Source organism: Myotis davidii, unplaced genomic scaffold (genome assembly GCF_000327345.1).
Source record: "Myotis davidii unplaced genomic scaffold, ASM32734v1 scaffold444, whole genome shotgun sequence".
Taxonomy (NCBI): domain Eukaryota; kingdom Metazoa; phylum Chordata; class Mammalia; order Chiroptera; family Vespertilionidae; genus Myotis; species Myotis davidii.
Genome location: NW_006294767.1, coordinates 883,198 through 902,533, shown reverse-complemented (window position 1 = coordinate 902,533; position 19,336 = coordinate 883,198). Strand labels below are relative to the sequence as shown.

Here is a 19,336-nt window from a genome sequence, read left to right as displayed (position 1 = left end):
TAATGGAGCCTCTGCCTGAGGCTACCCAGCAGGAGCTACGAAGAGATCTGTAGATTCCCCTTCCTTGTTTGGGGTTTGGAGGTCAGATGAGGGACAGCTGTAAAGCAATGCAAGCTGCTGTGGGGCCTTGGGCCTTCTTTTGGATGTTCGATATCTATCTGACCCAGCTGCAGTTTGTTAGGTAATTTTCAGGTTGCAAAGGGCCAGGTCATTCATATACAAAAGCCTCTGTCACAGCTTGGGTGCAGCGGGGTCTCGGGGAATCAACAGGGTGGAGCAAACAGCTATGGCTGATCCTCAGTCCTACCCTCAGAGGCCCCACGTGTCAGTATCCCGGTAATCGCCACAAGCACCTCTGAGAGAAAGACACCCTCGAGTTCTGCCCGATGCCAGACAGTCCAGTTTCTCCCCGTATGAGTCTGGGTCACCAAAGACTCACCTGGAACTGGAGTTCAGAGCAGTCGGGAGCTTGAGACTCCCTCTAGATTGAAAAAGACAACTACGTCCTCAGTTGCCAGCCCTTTCCGTGTGCGCCTCTGTACCCCTGCACTTTACTTCAGCACCTCCTCTGAGTCTCAGTGTGCTTTTCTCTTTCCTTTCACTTGTAGAATTTCTACTCAGCCAGCCTTTCTGTGGCTCTGGATGGTGTCCGTTTTGTCTTTTAGTTGCATTTTTGAAGTGGTTATGTGAGGCAGCAATTTCCGGTGTTTACCTATGTCGCCATCTTGGTTTCTCTCCTGTGGAACCCACTTTAGCTCAGAGGAGTTTGCCCCTCTGCTGGGCAAGTCTAACCATCAGGCCAGACCACTATTTCTGGAAGTAAAATGTTACAGACCTTCAGCACTGGAAGGGCCACCCACATCTGCATTTCCAGAATATTCTCTCGCATTCAGGACTCTACTAGTATCTACTTGGCAACCAGAGAGGTCTTCATGTACTCCAAGGCGAAAAGAAATAAGACTGCCTTGGATCGTGATCTCCTTCTTCTCTGTTTGGGAGACAGGGGACATAGGAGCCCCAGGGCAGCCTTATATGGTCCTTTCAGGCACCTTTGGCTGATTTAGCAGCAAGCAAGAGGGTGAGTAATGTAAAACTTGACAAAATTGGCCCCAAATAGACTTCGGAGTTTCTGGCAGGCCCATATCTCACTATCCTTGAGAAAAGGGAGAGTGGTCACTGCATTGTGGCACTCGCACTGGGGGCTGGGTTACAGAGGAGGGCCCCCCAAGTTCAGGGTCAGGCCCTGAGGGGAGCACCTTCTCCATGAGGCCTCTCCTTGCCTCACCCGGTGCCCTCCTGGGCCACAGCACCGAGCATGGCATGGCTCTTCCAGGCATGGCTCCCTTCTCTTCTTCCTTTTTCCCCCTTTTTCCAACCCCCCCACCCTCATTGCTTCTGTTTATTATCTTTATGGTGGTTTAAAAGTATTTCAAAGTTCTATACATTTAAACTAATTTGATGCACAGTGTAATATAGGACTAACACATTTCTTCACCTGAAAACAAACCCGATAGGTACTTTACTTTTCCAAGTTATCTTCAAAATCAGAGCTCCTGGATAACCCATTTTCACCCTAAGGAGTGTGTATGGAATAAGATCCATTTGGCAAATGGCCAACTAAAGACTCTCTGAGCAAGGTTCAGAGAGGAAAGAGCTGCAGTCACCTCATAACCTGAAGACTTGTAAAAAGTCTGGTTTCCAGTAGAGAGAGCTACTTCTTGACCACGTGTAGTAATTGGACCGTCTTTATAAACTGTCAGCTTTCTGGGCAGTGGCAGGTGGAAAAAAAGGATTATGTTCTCATGACTACATAGCAATGCTTCCAGTTCTGTGATAGATTTTTAAAATTTCATAGCATTGGGGTTTTTTGGAACAAGGTCGCAGAAGCCAAGGTACTAAAAAATAGCTCAGAGTAATGTGCTCGTTGGGGTGAGGAGCAAGGCGTGAAAAACACTGACTGTAGTCAGAAAGTGCACTAGTGTCAACTCTAAAATTGCCACCATTAAAAAGGAGGCGCATAAATGAAGGCTTGTAAATCAAGTCAGCAATCGCTACTAAAGGACCATCTCTCTATCAAATTTAGCACTGATCTGGACTCTTCACACAGCACTTTGCCCAGCTTGAAGCCTCACAGTAGGAAAGGGAAACTTTACTACCGTGGGAACTAGGAGAGGTTCTGAAGGTGCCCCTACAATGCACTGAAGGCTCAGCCCACAGTTGAGAGCCAGGTTCCAGCTCTGCTTTCCTCTACGAGGTTGAAAAATCTGCTCAAAGTCATTCAGAGAGTGAGCCGAAGAGTCAAAATTCCCATCCCATCTTTCTGACTCCAGATTCAAGATTAAACACCATGGATTAACAGGCCTGCTGCAAGGAAAAGAACAGACCTGGGTTGATTCCGTTTAGATACAGACACCTGAAATGAGACTCGCTATTGATCACCAAGTATGCTTAAAAGGGTTTGTGTATAAAGAAATAAAAGTACGTTCTTCTTCTCTCTCTCTTTTTTTTTTTTTGTAGAGAATTCAACCCAAATCTATAGCATGAATTAAATATAGGAAAAGTGATTAGATACTGTGATTTTAAGGAGGGGTCCAGCTCTGTGAGGTGGAGACCACAAAAGTCTTCCTCCTCTTGAGTCCCAGGCTGCCCTAGTATCTGGCACATACACAGAGTTTGTAAAATAAATGAATGAATGTGAGACCGAGTATTTAAATCATTTTTTGAGGCCCTAACTATGAGATTATTGTGGAACAGGGTAAGCATGATTGTACCTGGCTGGGCATGACAAAAAAGAACCATTTCTGAGACTAAATGTTCCTTTTTGTCATGCCCAGCCAGGTACAATCATGCTTACCCAGATATGCTTCTTACTCTAACCAAGACCCACTGATTTCTTTACATCTTATGTTATGTATCCAGGAGTCATGCTATAGTTTCATCATGGTGAGGAGTTTTTATCTGATTTATGTAGGTATTTGTTAAAGTAACAGTCACAGGTTTTCAGGGTAAATTATACACATCCACCTGGGAATCATAACAGAGTAAGTATTAATAGCTAGAGAAATAAACATAATACAAAACCCTTGAACTGCCCTGGCCAGTGTGGCTCAGGTGGTTGGAGCATTGTCCCATGTACTGAAGGGTTGTGAGTTTGATTCCTAGCTGGGGTACATGCCCAGGTTGCAGGTTCCATCCCCAGTTGGGGTACATGCAGGAGGCAGCCTCTCTCACATTGATGTTGCTCTCTCTCTCCCTTCCTCTCTCACTAAAAATCAATAAAAGCATGTCCTCAAAAAACAAACAAAAAAACCCAGCACAACCACAAACAAAACACAGAAAAACCCTTTTGCACTCCCAATAATCCTGTGCATAATTGTTTCCAGCTATCAGTCTAAGAAGCACAAAAAATAGTTTTGCTGCATCATCTGGTCAAGCACATTGTGTAAATGCACAGTTGTAGGGTGCTGCCTCATGCACAGTTACAGCTGTTCTAGGTGTGATAACAGTGGAGAGGACCTGGCCAGCTTCCCCCAGACCAGCGCTGGCTTGGGCATCGGGGAGCCCATGGCGGCCTTGCCATCTCCTCGTCACTGCTTCTCGTACTTATCTTCTTCTCCCAGTTTGTGTTCTGAGTCCTCCTTTCTGCTTCGCATTTTGCGTCTAGGCTTGAATGTAGCCTTGCTTAAAGTTCAGTTTAATTTCCTACTGGAATCAAAAATATACAATGGAATTAAATACTTTCCTTAGGCAAGGACAGTAAAATATCATTATATTAAAATGCTTGGGAAATGGAGTATTTCAATTCATTGACAATTCTAATCTATTTAGAATTAGTCATATTATCTTTTAAAAAAATAACAGCTTCATTGAGACATAATTCTATACTGATTCATCCTTTTAAAAGTGCTTATGTCAGTGGTTTTGGTATATTCAGCATTGTGAATCATCAGCAAATCCAATATGAGAAGAATTTTATCACCCCTCCCCCCCAAACCCCATACTCCTTACCTGTCATTCCCCATTCCCCTTCCCACCCTGGCAATCACTAATCTACTGTGTATCTCCAAGGATTTGCCTATTCTAAGCATTTCATATAAATAAAATCCTACAATATGTGGCCTTTTGCATCTGGCTTCCTTCACCCAGCATAATGTCTTCAAGGTTTAGCTTACCCGAAGTAGCATGTGTCTGAATTTTTATTCCTTTATATGGTTGTATAATAGATCATGGGTGGTTGTATCACATTTTGTTTATCTGTTCCTCAGTTGATAGTCATTTGGGTTATTCCTACTATATGGTTGTTATAAATAATGCTGCTATAAACATTTTTGTACAAGTTTTTGTGTAGGTGTATGCTTTCAGTTCTCTTGGGTATATACCTAGGACCGGAATTATTAGGTCTTATGGTAACTATGTTTTGAGGAACAATAGACTGTTTTACAAAGTGGCTGTACCATCTTACATTCCCACTAGTAAGTGTGAAGTGAGGTCTTGTGGTTTTGAGTTATATTTCCCTGATAATATTGGGCATCTTCTCCTAGGCTTATTGGCCATCAATACATCTTATTTGGAGAAATGTCTATTTAAATATTCAGATAATCCTTTATCATAATAATAATGGTGTTGAAATATCTTTCTAAAATGCATCAAAGTCCTTTTACACTAAACCGGTGCATCTACACTTACATTTTGAATGTTGTCTGCTTGTTGGTATTGGATGTGCAGAGCCTTCAGGATGTCACCCAAACCTCAGAGTTTTTTCTTTCTTTTATTTTCCTCATCCCTCCCTGAAGGCTGTTCTGGGAACCATCTGTGGATAAAGTCTGGAGTAGTGGGACCTAGTTGTGCAGGTCTCTCGGGGAGAAAGGTGGAACGGGGTTCTTTCTCTGCTATGGAATCATTTGGACTTGGAAAAGGGGAAAATTAAGGCTCACTGCCATTTCCTCCACTGAAGAGTGTCCATTTACCCTGACCTTTCATAGTGTGTGGGGCTACAATGCACATATCAGCGTTTCATCTAAAATGCTAGTTGAATTCTTAGAGTTTTATTTATTTGCACAATAGAGTTAAGATATAATCAGGCAAACAACCCACCAAGGCATGGCCAATATAATCACAAAATTTTCCCAAAGTTTCTATATAACTCAAGGGGTAAATAGAAAAGCCACCTCAATAAACACAATGATGGGTCCCTGTGGCTTAAAATAAACCACATTAATTTTTTTCTATTATCTTAAATGGTTAAAACCTTTAAATAGAACCTATTGGATTATCTTCAACTTTATAAGCTTAAAACAACAAATCCCTATTGGGAGCTATGTTGAGTCTTTGATATATAGTAGGCTCTCAATGAGCACTTGTTGACTGATGACACAGGAATATTTTAATAATTAAATTCTTGATTCCAACTACCTATGTAAAAATGTCAACCTATTCCTAGTTCTATAGTTTCATAAAGTAATTGAAATAACTTTAACAACAATCTCTACTTTTTCATTATCCCACTTATTTCCACACCCCCTTCTTCAACACACACATCCACACACACACACACGTGCACATGCTCACCACATACACTAAATCCTTGAGGTGGTAAATGTCTTAAGGTACTGCCTGCCCACATCTTTTTTTATTATTATTTATTGTCTAAAGTTTTACATATATGTCTTTTTTTCCCAGGTTGACCCCCCCCCCACCAGGCCATTCCCACCCGGGGCAAGCCCCCACTACCCCAGTGTCTGTGCCCATTGGTTATGCTAATATGCATGCATATAAGTCCTTTGGTTGCTCTCTAACCCCCTCACCTCCCCTTCCATTTGTCTCTGGAGCTATTCTTGTTCATCAAATTATGTTGATCATTATATCCCACATATGAGTGACCTCGCGCCTATGTATGCAGATTAACCACCATCTTTGTTGGCAGTTAATTTGCATATCTCGCTGATTACCCAATAGGAGGTGTAGCGAAGGTACAGTCAATTACCATGCTTTTCTATTATTAGATAGGATAGTATTCCATTGTGTAGATGTTACACATTTTTTAATCCACTCATCTGCTGATGGGCACTTAGGTTATTTCCAAATCTTAGCTATTGTACCCACATCTTCTTAATAAATGATTTTTGATAAACAGAATTTAGGGTTTGCTTAAACGTTAAAGGCACTGTCTTCACTTTTTTATTTTAACCTTTTGAACTCCTCCACCTATTTCTCTCACCCATCTCCTGCCTCTGGCAACCACTAATCTGTTAACTTGTTTTGTTTTTCAAAATTAAACATATAGGAAATCAGGTTGTATTTGTCTTTCTCTGTCTGACTTGTTTCACTTAGCATAAGGCCCTCGAGGTCCATCCATGTTGTCTCAAATGGCAAGACTTCACTGTTTCTTATGGCTGAGTTATATGTATACCCCACAATTTCTTTATCCATTTATCCATCTTTGGAGAGTTAGGTTGTTTCCATGTCTTGACTATTATTCATAGTGCTACAATAAACTTGGGGTGCAGATATCTTTTTTAGTTACTTTTTTTATTCTTGTTTTTATTCTGTGTGGCAGATGCATACAGTAAAGAAGAAAAAAAAAAGATTGCTTGCCACCTAAATGCCAGGCACTTTTATAGTCATGTTTGCAAACACTACTTATTTAAACCTGATTTGAGTTCTGGGACAGGGTTCGTATCCTCTCCACAAACTAGAAATGGAGGTTCAAGGGGCTGAGTGAGCTTGGAGGCAGCCTCACATCCCCTGCATCTCATCATGCCAAGATCTTGCCTGGGAAGCAGTAACCCACCGCTGTATTCACCAGACCTTGCTCCTTCAGATTACCACTTGTTCTGATTGATGGCACACGCACTTTCTGAGCAGCACTTCAAAACATATGAAGAAGTGGAAAAGGTCTGTCTCAAAACAAGGAAAGTTCTATTGGGACTGTATCCACAAATTATCTGAAAGATGGGGGACATGTGGAGCTAGCGATGGACATTACTTTGAATAAAGAACTTTTGATGTTTCTCTTGAAATTATCGTGTTTTCTTTGATTACAAAAATTCACATTATTACTACATACTAGATGTACCAGTTAATAATGCGGATTAATGATTAACAGTTAATAGTGTGGATTAATTATTAACTGGTTAATAATATGGATTTTGTAAAACACGATAATTTCAAGAGAAACATCAAAAATGCTTTATTCTGAAGCGATTTGGCCTTGCAGTCAATGTTGATAGTTGACCTGGATCAACCCATGATTTTGTGCATTTGGGATTGTCAAAATAAATCCACTTTTCATCACCAGTCACAATTCGATGCAAAAAAGACTTTCTTTCGTGCCGTTGAAGCAACATTTTACTGGTGACTTTTCGGTTTTCCATTTGTCTTTTGTTCAGTTGATGTGGCACCCATTTTCCGTCCTTTAAAATCTTTCCCATTGCTTGTAAACGATCGGAAATTGTTTGCTGAGCAACGTTTAATCTTTCTGCAAATGAAAAAACGTACAGCGTTCCCTTATAGTGGTTCTCAACCTTACTAATGCCGCGACCCTTTAATACAGTTCCTCATGTTGTGGTGACCCCTAACCACAAAATTATTTTCGTTGCTACTTCATAACTGTAATTTTGCTACTGTTATGAATCGTAATGTAAATATCTGATATGCAGAATGTATTTAGGCGACCCCTGTGAAAGGATCGTTCGACCCCCAGGTTGAGAACCGCTGCCTTAGGAGATGCTGCAGGGAGAGAAGGAATCTAGGCTCTAAGGAAAAAGGGCAAGTCAATGAGAGAGGGCATATTTTCTGAAAATGTAAAGGTAAACGGTATATCCTGCCTGTCCAGGACCAGCTAAGGTCCCAGACTCAGCTGAATCTGGGAGGTGGCATCTGGTCTTCAGACGGCTGGGAAAGGGCGGCTACTGGGGTTTCTTTGGGCCACTTTCCAACTTTCTTGTCCTATAAAACAGTTCTTTCCTCCCTTAACCTGCAGTTTTTAAGTAGCTGATTTTGTTTTTCTTTTTAAAGTGAATAGCCTTACATAAAAAATGTCCTGCTACCCTGCCCCCACCTCCTGCTGACTAAGTGCCTGATGTTTGCAAGGCTGGGAGGCAGGGCTAGTTCAAAGCCCTCAGACCTGACAGCAGGAAAGGGGCTTTTCTACTGAGGAATTCCATAGCCCTGCTCTCTGCCTATGTGTTTGTCACTACCTCCCTCCCTCAGGGACACCCTGAAGCAGAAGGCCCTGGAATCTTATAAGCAGGGTGTGATGTCACGTCACTCATGACAGAGCTGCCTGTTGATTTGGGGCACTCAGATCACAATTCCGACTTGGGAGGCAATGAGTTGGCAGTTGTTTCTTTCTGCTTTCCATGCTTGTCTTTTCACGAGGAAGGAAAGCACAGAGCAGCGATAATCTCACCAGGCCCAGTGCTGGGACGCCTGCCACCCTGGCTGCTTGCCTGTAGTCTTTGTCAGAACTGAGTGCTTCTCAAGGTCTCTTTGTCGAGGCACCATTCCTTCGGGCTGCATCACAGGGGCCAAACCTGCAACACTCAGCAAGCTGGTGACACTGCAAATAAATGCAGTCTCTGGGCTGCAGCTGCAGGAAACCCCGTTTCTAGAGGCTTGTTTTCCCTTTCTTTGTTTTGCTTTATCTTAACATCTCTTGGGCTTTTCTGTTTCCTGTTATGTAAAAGACTTTCAAGAGAGTTAAAGTAAATGAATGAAGGATCGATTTGAAGTATAGGTTCGGAGTATATATATATGTGTATATATGTTTGATATCTGTTAAAGAAAACAATATAAATGGGAAAGAAGTAAGGAAATGAAAACAAAACAAAAAAAATCAGAAATGAGCACAAACATAATACTTATGTCTGTGGATGAAAGGCGCCACATGCTAACCTGACAAGCTCAGGGGAGGCCTGCATGGTTCTTTTACAAACTCAAAGACCTAAAGTAACCACAAAGGATGGTCTGAAATTAAACGTTAACTAAAAGCAGTTATGGTGGGTAGTTACATCCTAGGCTGGTATCTTCACTGACAAGGTCAACCTTTGCCTTAACTGAGCCTGTCTTTTTGCATCTATAATAACATACCCTTGAAATGTCTGGGTAACTTGTAACTTCCCTTTTTCTGGACCCCTTGGGGCACAATCTAATGTGCGTGGGCACCATGACAGATACCACAAATTCCTTCGTTGTTATCGTGTTAATTGTTTCTGAACCTATCTAAGTATGTGTCTATCATTTTACTTTTTATCCAATTCCAGGATTCCTCGCCCCCCTACACCTTTGCTTTCTCCCACCTCTCTAGTCTATCACTACCAATGGATTTTATGTAGCCCACCTTCATCCCTCCTTTGATTGCAATCTCTACTAATAATCGAGGAATATGCAAATTGTCCATGATGCCATCATAGTAACAGTAACGACCAAACAGCAGGCTGCGTGGGATGACCAGGCCAGCAGGGGAGGATAGTTAGGGGCAACCAGGCCTGTGGGGGAGGGCAGTTGGGGGAGATTGGGCAGGCAGGGGAGGGCAGTTGGGTGCGATTGGGCTGGCAGAGGAGCAGTTAGGCATCAATCAGGCCGGCAGGGAAGTAGTTAGGGGGCGATCAGGCTGGCAGGCAGAAGCGGTTAGGGGTAATCAGGCAGGCAGACAGACGAGCAATTAGGAGCCAACAGTCCTGGATTGTGAGAGGGATGTCCGGCTACCGGCAGTCGAACATCTCCCAGGGGGTCCCAGATTGGAGAGGGTGCAGTCCAGGCTGAGGAACCCCCCTTCCCCCGCATGAATTTCGTGCACTGAGCCTCTAGTTCTATATAATAGAGAGCTAATGTGCAAATGGTCGTCATACCCTTGTGCCCTCACACCCTTGCGCCCTTGTGCCCTCATGCCCTCACGACAGGGCCGGGGGACCTGGGACTGGGCTGGGGGACCTGAGGCCATGCCCCCCGCCCAAGTGCTGGGACCGGGGGACCGGAGGCTGCGCCCCCCTGCCCTGCGGTGCTTGACAGGGGTGAGGCTTTCCAGGTCTGGGTCTTATGCAATTTTGAGGTGAACATGAATGGCGGGGACTTGACTCTGGGTCCTATGGCATGACCCAGACTCTGACAAGAGGGAGATTTTCATGTACATTTTACTGATTTTCTTTCATCTCTGACACTTCTATTATAAAAGGCAAATAGCAATATTAAATTATTTCCTCTAATTAATTCCCTTTTAATGTGTATGAACTTTGTGCACTGGGCCACTAGTGTATAAATATAGATGTAACCCGCCATTCTCCGGGGCATTATCTCAACTTGTTGAGGTTCTGTTTCCCAGCAAGTGTTGACAGATTGGCTCAAATAAACTCACAAAAATTCTTTACAGGTTTGAATGAGGGCAGCAGAGATAGCAATGCAAATAACAAGATTCCAATGGAAAAGGACCCCAGGATATGGAGAGCTCACTTGACCAGAACAACTTCAGTGGCTATCATGGATGCGACTCCTGCTAGCGAGGACCTAGGAATGCCCTGTGTACTGCTGGGGCATGTAAGCCCCTGGAAACCTCTGGAAACCAGTTTGCAGGAAGTATGAAGAATATGATAAGTTTCTAATAATGTAAACTGTTTTTTATTTAACTTGCAATAAATTTGTGGAGGAAATAAACTTTGATCTCTAAGTTACACAATGTATAAAAATTCCATATTTATTAAATTCTGTTACTTAAAGTGAATCAATAAAACTGTGAAAGCATTAGGAAAATATTTTTCCAATCTTAGCCTGAGAAAGATAAGGGGCAGCTGAGGCCAGCTGCTGCTTGTTTGAGAGATTTTAGGAAAGTCAGAAGAATGAGGAAAGAGGGGCCAGTTGTATGGAAAAGCAACTAGAAATAGCTTGGATGAACCTTCAAGTAGGGAGGAGTGGGGTCTAGGGAATGAGGGTTGGTGGGAATGTGAGCCAGGTTGATGGAGATTCAGATATGGCTCCTGCCTGTTGGCTCTGTTGCAGGGAGGGATTAGCAAAGGAACACTGGCCCCTGCCAGCACTCTGTCTGGGAGAAAGCTGCCCCTCAACCTCTTGCCCTGATTCCAGACAAATTAGTTCCTCCCTGAATGTCCTAGGTTCCTTTCAAGCTCTATCCCAGCACTGGAGCACAGAGGGAGTGAGACTCAGTAAGTCTGTGTGCCGGCCCTTTAAGAGGAACTGCCTGTGCTCCAGCAGCCACAAGCCCCCCCAAGTTTTTACAACCTGAACTTTCAGGGAATTCTCTTCCAGGCACTGGAACCTGGGGCTGGGGTGCTTTGTGTGGGGCTGGGACCCTTTGCTCCTCAAGGAAACCTCCAAAGCCAAGGTAACCCTCCCAATTTTAAACCACTGCACGTGGGTGTGGGACCAGGCAGTTCCTGAGTTTCCACCCAGCATCTCTGCCCCTCCGACCAGTCGCGATGTGCTGCTTCTTTAATTCTCTAGTTCAGTGGTTCTCAACCTTGGCTGCACATTAGAACCACCTGGGAATCTTTTAAAAATCCTGATTTCTGGGCCTCATCCTCCGGAAATCCTGTTTCTTTGTTATGGGGTGGGGCCACAACATTAGTAACAAAGAAACAGAATTTCCGGAGGATGAGGCCCAGAAATCAGGATTTTAGAAAGATTCCCAGGTGATTCTAATGTGCAGCCAAGGTTGAGAACCACTGGTCTAGTTGTAGGACTTCCTTCAGATAGATTTCAGGTGGTTCTGAATGATGGTTGTTCTGTATTTTAATTGTAATTCTGATGTGGTTGTGGGAGGCAGCAAGTACCGCGTTTATCTACATAGCCATCTTGTTAAGAAGCCTCCATTGATTTTTAGAGAATGGAAGGGAACAATACCTGATTATTTAGTTGGGGTCACTGACCTCTTTTCCCTTAATGTCAAATAAAAAATGACAGTAGCCAACACAACAATAGCCAATTGGTGTGAATGAATAAAAATTATACCATTTTTTGTTAGATCAGCAAAAACATGTATATTTATTTTTGGTGTGCCAGATAATTTTAGTAATTGGCTGATGTGTGCCATGAGATGAAAAAGGTTGAAAATCACTGTGTTATTGAACAAAATGAGAAATTTACAGAAAATTGCATAGAGTATGGCCCATTTTTGTTTAAACAAACAACTAATGAGATTAAAAATAAAGATTTGAAACAAAATGTTCGAGTTTTCAATGTAAATTGCAAAACAAACTTAATTGTCTGAATGTCTTAGTGATCAGTAATTGCTTATTAGTTAAGCTTCTTTGCAAAAGGTATTTGTTTCCTCTGTGCCTTAAGATTTTATAAGAAATGTACAAGGCAAGCAGGCAGGAAGGATTTGACTTCTCAACGTCCCTACCAGGCAAGGAAAAAAGTGCTGGTGGAGCCAACATCAACTCCAATGCCTGTGGGAATAGCAAGGACCTAAAGGAGCAGTCCCTTTCAGGGAGGAGCATGGGATGGGAGCCTGTGGGGCCTGGAGCATATTCAGGGGGTGGCGGGTGGGGACCAGGAGTGTTTGTTTAAACTTTGATATCACGCATTTTTCTCTATGGTGGACTAGATTTCAAGGGAAAGCAATGTGCTGAAATGTTCCACTGCATAATGGCTATATATCCAGATGGGGAGTGAGTGGAGATTTTACAACTCTTTCATTTGATTTATTGGGACATTCATGAGCAGGATAATTAATGACAAAATTAAAATTTCTTTTTGTTTTCCATTCAGAATTATGGTTGTGTCACCAGAAAGGATAAGATGAACAGGGAGAGTTTAGAGTTTAAATTATCAGGCAAACTCTTTCAAATTACTGGTTTTCTTTGCTTTTCTGGATGCAAACTCTTTGCTTTTCTGTACCAGCAGTGTGTGGCAGTTAATTCAGAGTTGTTACATGATTTCTTAATGAGGTTTTATGCATACTATCCTGCTAAGTTATTACTTTTCACTAAATCTTTCTCTCACAGCCTATATATAATCAGTCAACTGAGCTCATTTTTATCTCCTCACTGTTTTTGTTTGTGTGGAGGAATTCATCAGTTGAGTCATTGTTCTGTGTCTTCTATTATTAGGGTATGACCATTTGGCATAGGCTTGTTGACAACAGAATAAAATGCCCTAAACAAGCAAAGAATAAGTGAGCCCATATGTTTGATAAATCTGAGGAAGTAAATGGAGATTTGAAATAGCTATGGATTTAAAATGAAAAAAAAAAACCCACAGTTACCTTTTCCCTTGCCTGTCTGCCCACTCCCAGGATACTTCTCGAGGGCGTGCCAGTACTTCTCAGTCCTTGCCCAGTCTTCTTGCCATTTTTTAGCTCCATATGACGGCTCTGAGTTTGTGATCCTTCCCAGACTGATTTTGTTTTCTCTTTGCGGCATATTGCTTTCCTTTGAACTGCGAAGTTTCTGTTCTCTTTTCCCCCTGTTTAGACTAAAAACAGCAACAAAAACACCATAGATATTTCTTGGAGTAGTGAGAGAGTTACAGCCAGGGACAGAGCTATCATTCTGCATTCATGAGGGAAGTCCGAGTGCCAACAGGGCAGGAGGGGCTCTCAGAGAGGGAGTGTATGCTCTTGTGTGGCAAACACTTAGTAGCCCATTCTTCTCCAGGTGCCCAGATTGGGAGATGCTGGGTTTTAGAGATGAACTAACATACCAGTAGCTCTGAACTCAGGGACCTCATGGCCCAATTAAGGGAGATTAGGTGTAGGGGAGAAAATGTAATGCAATGTTATAGATGCAGGTGGGGACACAGAGGGAGGAATGCTCAGGACTTCCTGACCGTAGTGGGAAGAGGTGCAATCAGAAGTAATGCTGGGACAGAGGCTTGGAAGAAAAGTGGGAGTCACCAGGCAAGCAAGGAGAGCAAGGACATCCCAGGTGGCATGGCACATCTGGCAAGGGTGCAGTGGGAAGCTGACAGAGGCTCGTGTGCAGTTCAGGGAGTTCTGACCTATGTTAAAGGCAATGTAGAGTCATTCATTGAATGGCTTCAAACCACAGTCAAATATGCATTTTAGGTCACGATTTGTGAAGTCACCTGTTCAGCTGATGCTCAGGGTGACAACAGGGCTAAAGACGTGGATGTGTGAAGAAATCTGCAGCATCAGAGCGTGTTGAAATGAAGGAAGGGGACAGGAGAGGCACTGGCGTTTACTGATAAGGAGGAACTTTTGCCATCTTTCTATTTGTTTTCCATATGCTGTACAGTTTTTTTGTCCCTCATTTCCCATATTACTGTCTTCTTTTGTGTTGGATTTTTTTCGTTTTGCAGTGAAACATTGAAATTCCTTTTTCATTTCCTTTTGTGTATATTCAATAGCTGTTTGATTTGTGCTTAATCATGGGGATTTTGTGCTTAACATCCTAAAGTTATAACACTCTTAATTGAATTTATACCAGCTTAACTTCAGCGATATACAAAAACTGTTCCGTTATAACTGTCTTCATCTTTTTGGTTATTGATGTCACAAAATTACATCTTTATAGTTTATTCTTCGGTTGATGGGCATTTGGGTTGTTTCCACTTTTGGGCTATTATGAATAATGCTGTTGTAAACATTTATGGACAAGTTTTACTTGTGGACATGTTTCATTTCTCTTGTGTATGTAACTGGGAGTGGAATTATTGAATCATATGGCAACTCTATGTTCAATTATTTGAGGAACAGCTAGACTTCTTTCCAAAGTGACTGCACCATTTTACATTCCCACCAGCAGTGAATGAGGGTTCTAATTTCTCCACATCCTAACCAACACTTGCTATTATCTGCCTTTTTTATTCTAGCCAACCTAATGGGTGTAAAGTGGTATCATATTGTGGTTTTGACTTGCATTTCCCTGGTGACTAATGACATTGAGCGTTTTTTCATGTGTTTTTTGGTCTTTTGTATATCTTCCTTGAGGAAATATCTATTCAGGTCCTTTACCCATTTTTAAAATTTGGTTGTCTTTTTATCATTAGTCTGTAAGAATTCTTCATATATTCTAGGTACAATTCCCTTATCATATATATATATATGATTTGCAAATATTTTCTCTCATTTTGTGGGGTGTCTTTTCACTGTTTTAATAATGTTCTTTGAAGCACAAACATTTTTCTTATTTTTATATTTTAAAATATATTTTTATTGATTTCAGAGAGGAAGGGAGAGAGAGAGAGAGACAGAAATATCAATGATGAGAGAGAATAATTGATCAGCTGCCTCCTGCACAACCCCTACTGGGGATCGAGCCATAAGCCAGGCATATGCCCTTGACTGGAATCGAACCAGGGGCCCTTCAGTCTGCAGGCTGATGCTCTATCCACTGAGCCAAATGGACTAGGGCAAAGCACAAACGTTTTTAATTTTGATTAAGCTTATCTATTTCCTCCTTTGTTGTTCATGCTTTTGGTGTCAGATCTAATATCATTGCCCAATATAAGGTCAGGAAGATTCACCTCTATGTTTTCTTCTAAGAGTTGAACAGTTTCAGCTCTTACACTTAGGCTTTGATCCATATATGGGATGAGGTAAGAACCCAACGTTATTCTTTTACATATGAATAACGAGTTGTCTCAGCTTCATTTATTGATAGTACTATTTTTTCTCCATTGAGGGGTCATGGCACCTTTGTTGAAAATAAATTGACAACAGACACATAGGCTTATTTCTGGACTCTTAATGCTATACCATTCTATTAAATATATTCTAAATGTCTGCACTTATGCAAGTACCACATTGTTTTGATGACCATTGCTTAGTAGTAAGTTTGAAATTCTACTTTATTCTTCTTTCTCAGGAGTGTTTTGATTATTTGGTGTCCCTTACAATTCCATCTGATTAGAACCAGCTTGTCAATTTTTGCAAGGAAGTAAGCTGGGATTCTGATAGGAATTGCACTGAATCTGTAGGCCAGTTTGGAGAATACTGCTATCTTAACAATATTGAGTCTTCTGAACCATGAACATGAGATTTTTTTCCCCATTTATTTAGATCTTCTTTAATTTATATCAACGATAATTTGTAGTTTTTCAGAATATAATTTTGCACTTCCTTTGTTAAATTTATTCACAAGTATTTTATTCTGTTTGATACTTTTGTGAGTAGAATTATATTAATTTCATTTTCAGATTGTTCATTGCAAGTATATGAAAATACAAGAGACTTTTGTATATTGATCTTGTATTCTGCTACCGTATTGAACTTGTGTTTTGGGTCTAATAGATTATTTTTTTAGTGGTTTCCTTAGGATTTTCTATATGCAAGATCATATCATCTGTAAATAGAGACAGCTTTATTTCTTTCTTCCCAATTGGGATGCCTTTTATTTCATGTCCAATAAGGCTTGGACTTCTCCACACTAGGCTGCAAATGATGTTATTTCCTTTTGGGGTGAGATCAGGAGCTCTCTGTGCTCTGGTCTGCTTCTCTCCCTGGGTAAAATCTCAGAGCGCTGGAGCTGAAGTGGGGACAATGGTAAGCTTCTCTCTGAGTGATACGGGGGATTAACTGTTAGACTAGGCCCCTTCATCACAGCTTTAAGGTAATCAATACTGAACAGTGATTTTACACTCAGATTAAATATCTGTCTTTAAAGTGGAAAGTGATGCTAGATCTAATGTAAACTGTCCAAGGAAAATGGAGGTTGACCCATAGCTCCAGATTTTATTGACAGTGACTGGATAGTGGGGTGCAACTAGGAGGCACAGGATGTTCCTGACACCCAGGCCGACTCCACCTGCCCCAAACCTTCCTGAGTGAAGTCACGTCTCAGGTAAAACATGGACCACAGAGAAAAAGGCCATTCATTCTCTGGCATGTGGTTGAGGGAGGACGGAAATGCCTCACTCTGTCTCATGGGCAACTCTTCTGCTCACGCCCTGGAGCCAAGCGCTCCAGGTCCTTCCGGGTGGTTCTGGGCCCCAGTTACCTCCTGTGTGTGTAGTCATCTCTGCTGTCAGTCTGTCCCCTGGTCCTCATGATGCAGGCCACCTTCTCCAGCAGCAGGCGGTTGTCCCTGTCGATGACGGAGAGCCTCTCCTCCTCCAGCTGTGGGCAGACACAGGAGCCTCTACAAGCACCAGCTGCATCTGTGCTATTACTGTGCACAGATTTATCCAGAGGATCCTTCAACCCCTTAGACTTGAGCACCCTGTGGGTTTCCCATTGCCCCCAAGCTCCAGCATGAGTGTGACATGTGCAGGCTCCTTGGTCTCTGAATTGGAAACCATTAGGATGGAGCCAAAATTCATATGCTCAGAGTGAAAGTCACAGAAAGGATGATATGATTCTTTGTGAAAGTATGTCATCCTCTAAAACTCTGACCTGTGTCAGTGATGCTACTGAGGAAATCACTTTATATTTTAAGAAAGATATCTTATACTGCTCAGAAGAAAAGATTTAAGCCCAGGGAAAACAACAGCCCTCTTGTTTTAGGTTTTTACATTGATTGATCTGTTGATTTGCTAGAAAGTGGTTACATAGTTTTTGTTCTGCTAATTTAGGATAGTATTAGTTAACAGGCACATAAAAAGCACATAGTGGTTTGCTTTAGGGTCATTATTATCAGCATAACCTATGTGATTCTTAGTTTCACTTGATGGCTTAAGCATCCAGAAATATATATTCTGAGGTGGCCATGAAATGGCTGGTATAAAGAAATGATGCTAATTACTTAATTACTGAATAACTAAATTACCACTGTGAATTTCCTCTCCTCCCCTTCCCCCTTTTCCTCAAGCCATGATGGATCAACATGAAGACTAGAGAAAGATTTCTGGTGCAGTTCCCGCCAGTTCCATTTGGAGCGTGACAAGGTTAATTGGTTGCCTAGACAGCATTCTATCTTTGATAGTGACTTGTTTATTCCTCACTGAGCCTGCCTTTTCCATTTTCCTGGGTTTTGAAGCTGACATTTTTCTAGTTAGCTATAATGGTAGTTAGGAAGTAAAATGGAAAGATACCTTCAGCTTCTTGAGGTTCAGGTGGAAGTGGCTGAGAAACAGCGGGGCACGGGTGTCCACGAGGGGCTGGGCATCCCGGACCTGTGGCACAGAGCGGGCGATGTGACTCAGGCACACTTGTAGTAGATAATTAATGTCAGCTTAGACTGCGCAGCTTCTGGGTTGCTGGCACTGGGGACATGTATAGATCAGTATTCCTGGCACCAAAGCTTCTAAGTCGGCTGTGGTAGAAAGCTCTGAATGAGGCTCAGGACTTGATTCAGAATCCAAATATCCCCTGGAGGAATCAGGCAGCCCTCAAAAATGAGCCTATTGTGTCATGTTCAAGTAGAGAATTAAATGGGTACAGAGTGAGGTTTCATTAACCACAACCATCAGCTGACATTTCTGTTTCACACTCTGTTGCCACGGCCTTTAAGACAGTGAATTATGTCCCTGTACCCACCTCACCCTAATCTCTGAGCCTCCAGCAATATTTTTAGGATGAGCGCCTTCAACATTGATTAACTGCAAAATGATCCCTGCAGAGTTTCCTATCAGAAAATGTATAAGCAAGAGAAGAAATGTATGTTTTAAAATGTGATGGACTAAACGCATGAGGACTATTTGACATTTGCAATAAAAAGGAATCCCCCCAGATTCTATACAGATACTTGCTTATCTAACCACCAGGACCTATTAGCCGATAATCTCAGAGTGACAGCATTGGGAAGCTCCACAGCTGAGTCTGCTGAAATGATCATGTGAGCACCATGCACTCTGGGAATCAAACCCCCAGAGATGGAACAGAGCCCATGTGTGGAGAGCCAAGGGATGGTGAAAGGGCTGGATGGTGAGAGGGTTTAATAACACACTCGTTCTGGAATGCTTTTAACATTTCATTTTGTTTTATAACATGTAGGATGTTTACATGGCTCCAAAGTCAAATCTGTCGAACAGCTTCTTTTACTAAGTGGTCTGAGCCCTACATCTTCACCCTATTCCCTATTGACAAATCTTCTAACTTTATAATGATTCCTTTCATTTCTGAAAATATGAAAATACATAATATATATACATCCTTTCTAATAAAAGAGAAACATGGTAATTAGCCATACATCCACTACCCTTCCCATTGGCTAATCAGGGCGATATGCAAATTAACTGCCAGCCAAGATGGCAGGTGGCAGCCAGGCTGCTTAAAGCGAACATGAGGCTTGCTTGCTTCAGTGACGGAGGACTCCACCGTTCCCCACCTGCCGCTGCTGGCCTCTGAGCCAGCAGTTTCAGAAACTCTGTAACAAATACCAACGGACTTCAGCCAGCAGATTCGCAACATTGTAAGCAAAGGCCAGAAACCTACTTTCAGCCCCAGAGGCCTAAGAGCTGGAGCCAAGCCTCAGAGCTAAAG

The 19,336-nt window shown here is 42.2% G+C and overlaps 1 protein-coding gene across 1 annotated transcript in view; it reads right to left on the bottom strand.

Annotated features, from left to right (window-relative positions):
- The window catches only part of CDC16 (cell division cycle 16), an 88,277-nt gene that overhangs the window by 50,158 nt on the left and 18,783 nt on the right, over nt 1-19,336 (bottom strand). The window contains exons 3-4 of the mRNA XM_015567560.1: nt 17,947-18,027; nt 16,976-17,032 (exon numbers count right to left, since the gene is read on the bottom strand). Of these exons, the coding sequence (XP_015423046.1) occupies nt 16,976-17,032; nt 17,947-18,027 (138 nt within the window). The remainder of the gene's footprint in view (nt 1-16,975; nt 17,033-17,946; nt 18,028-19,336) is intronic.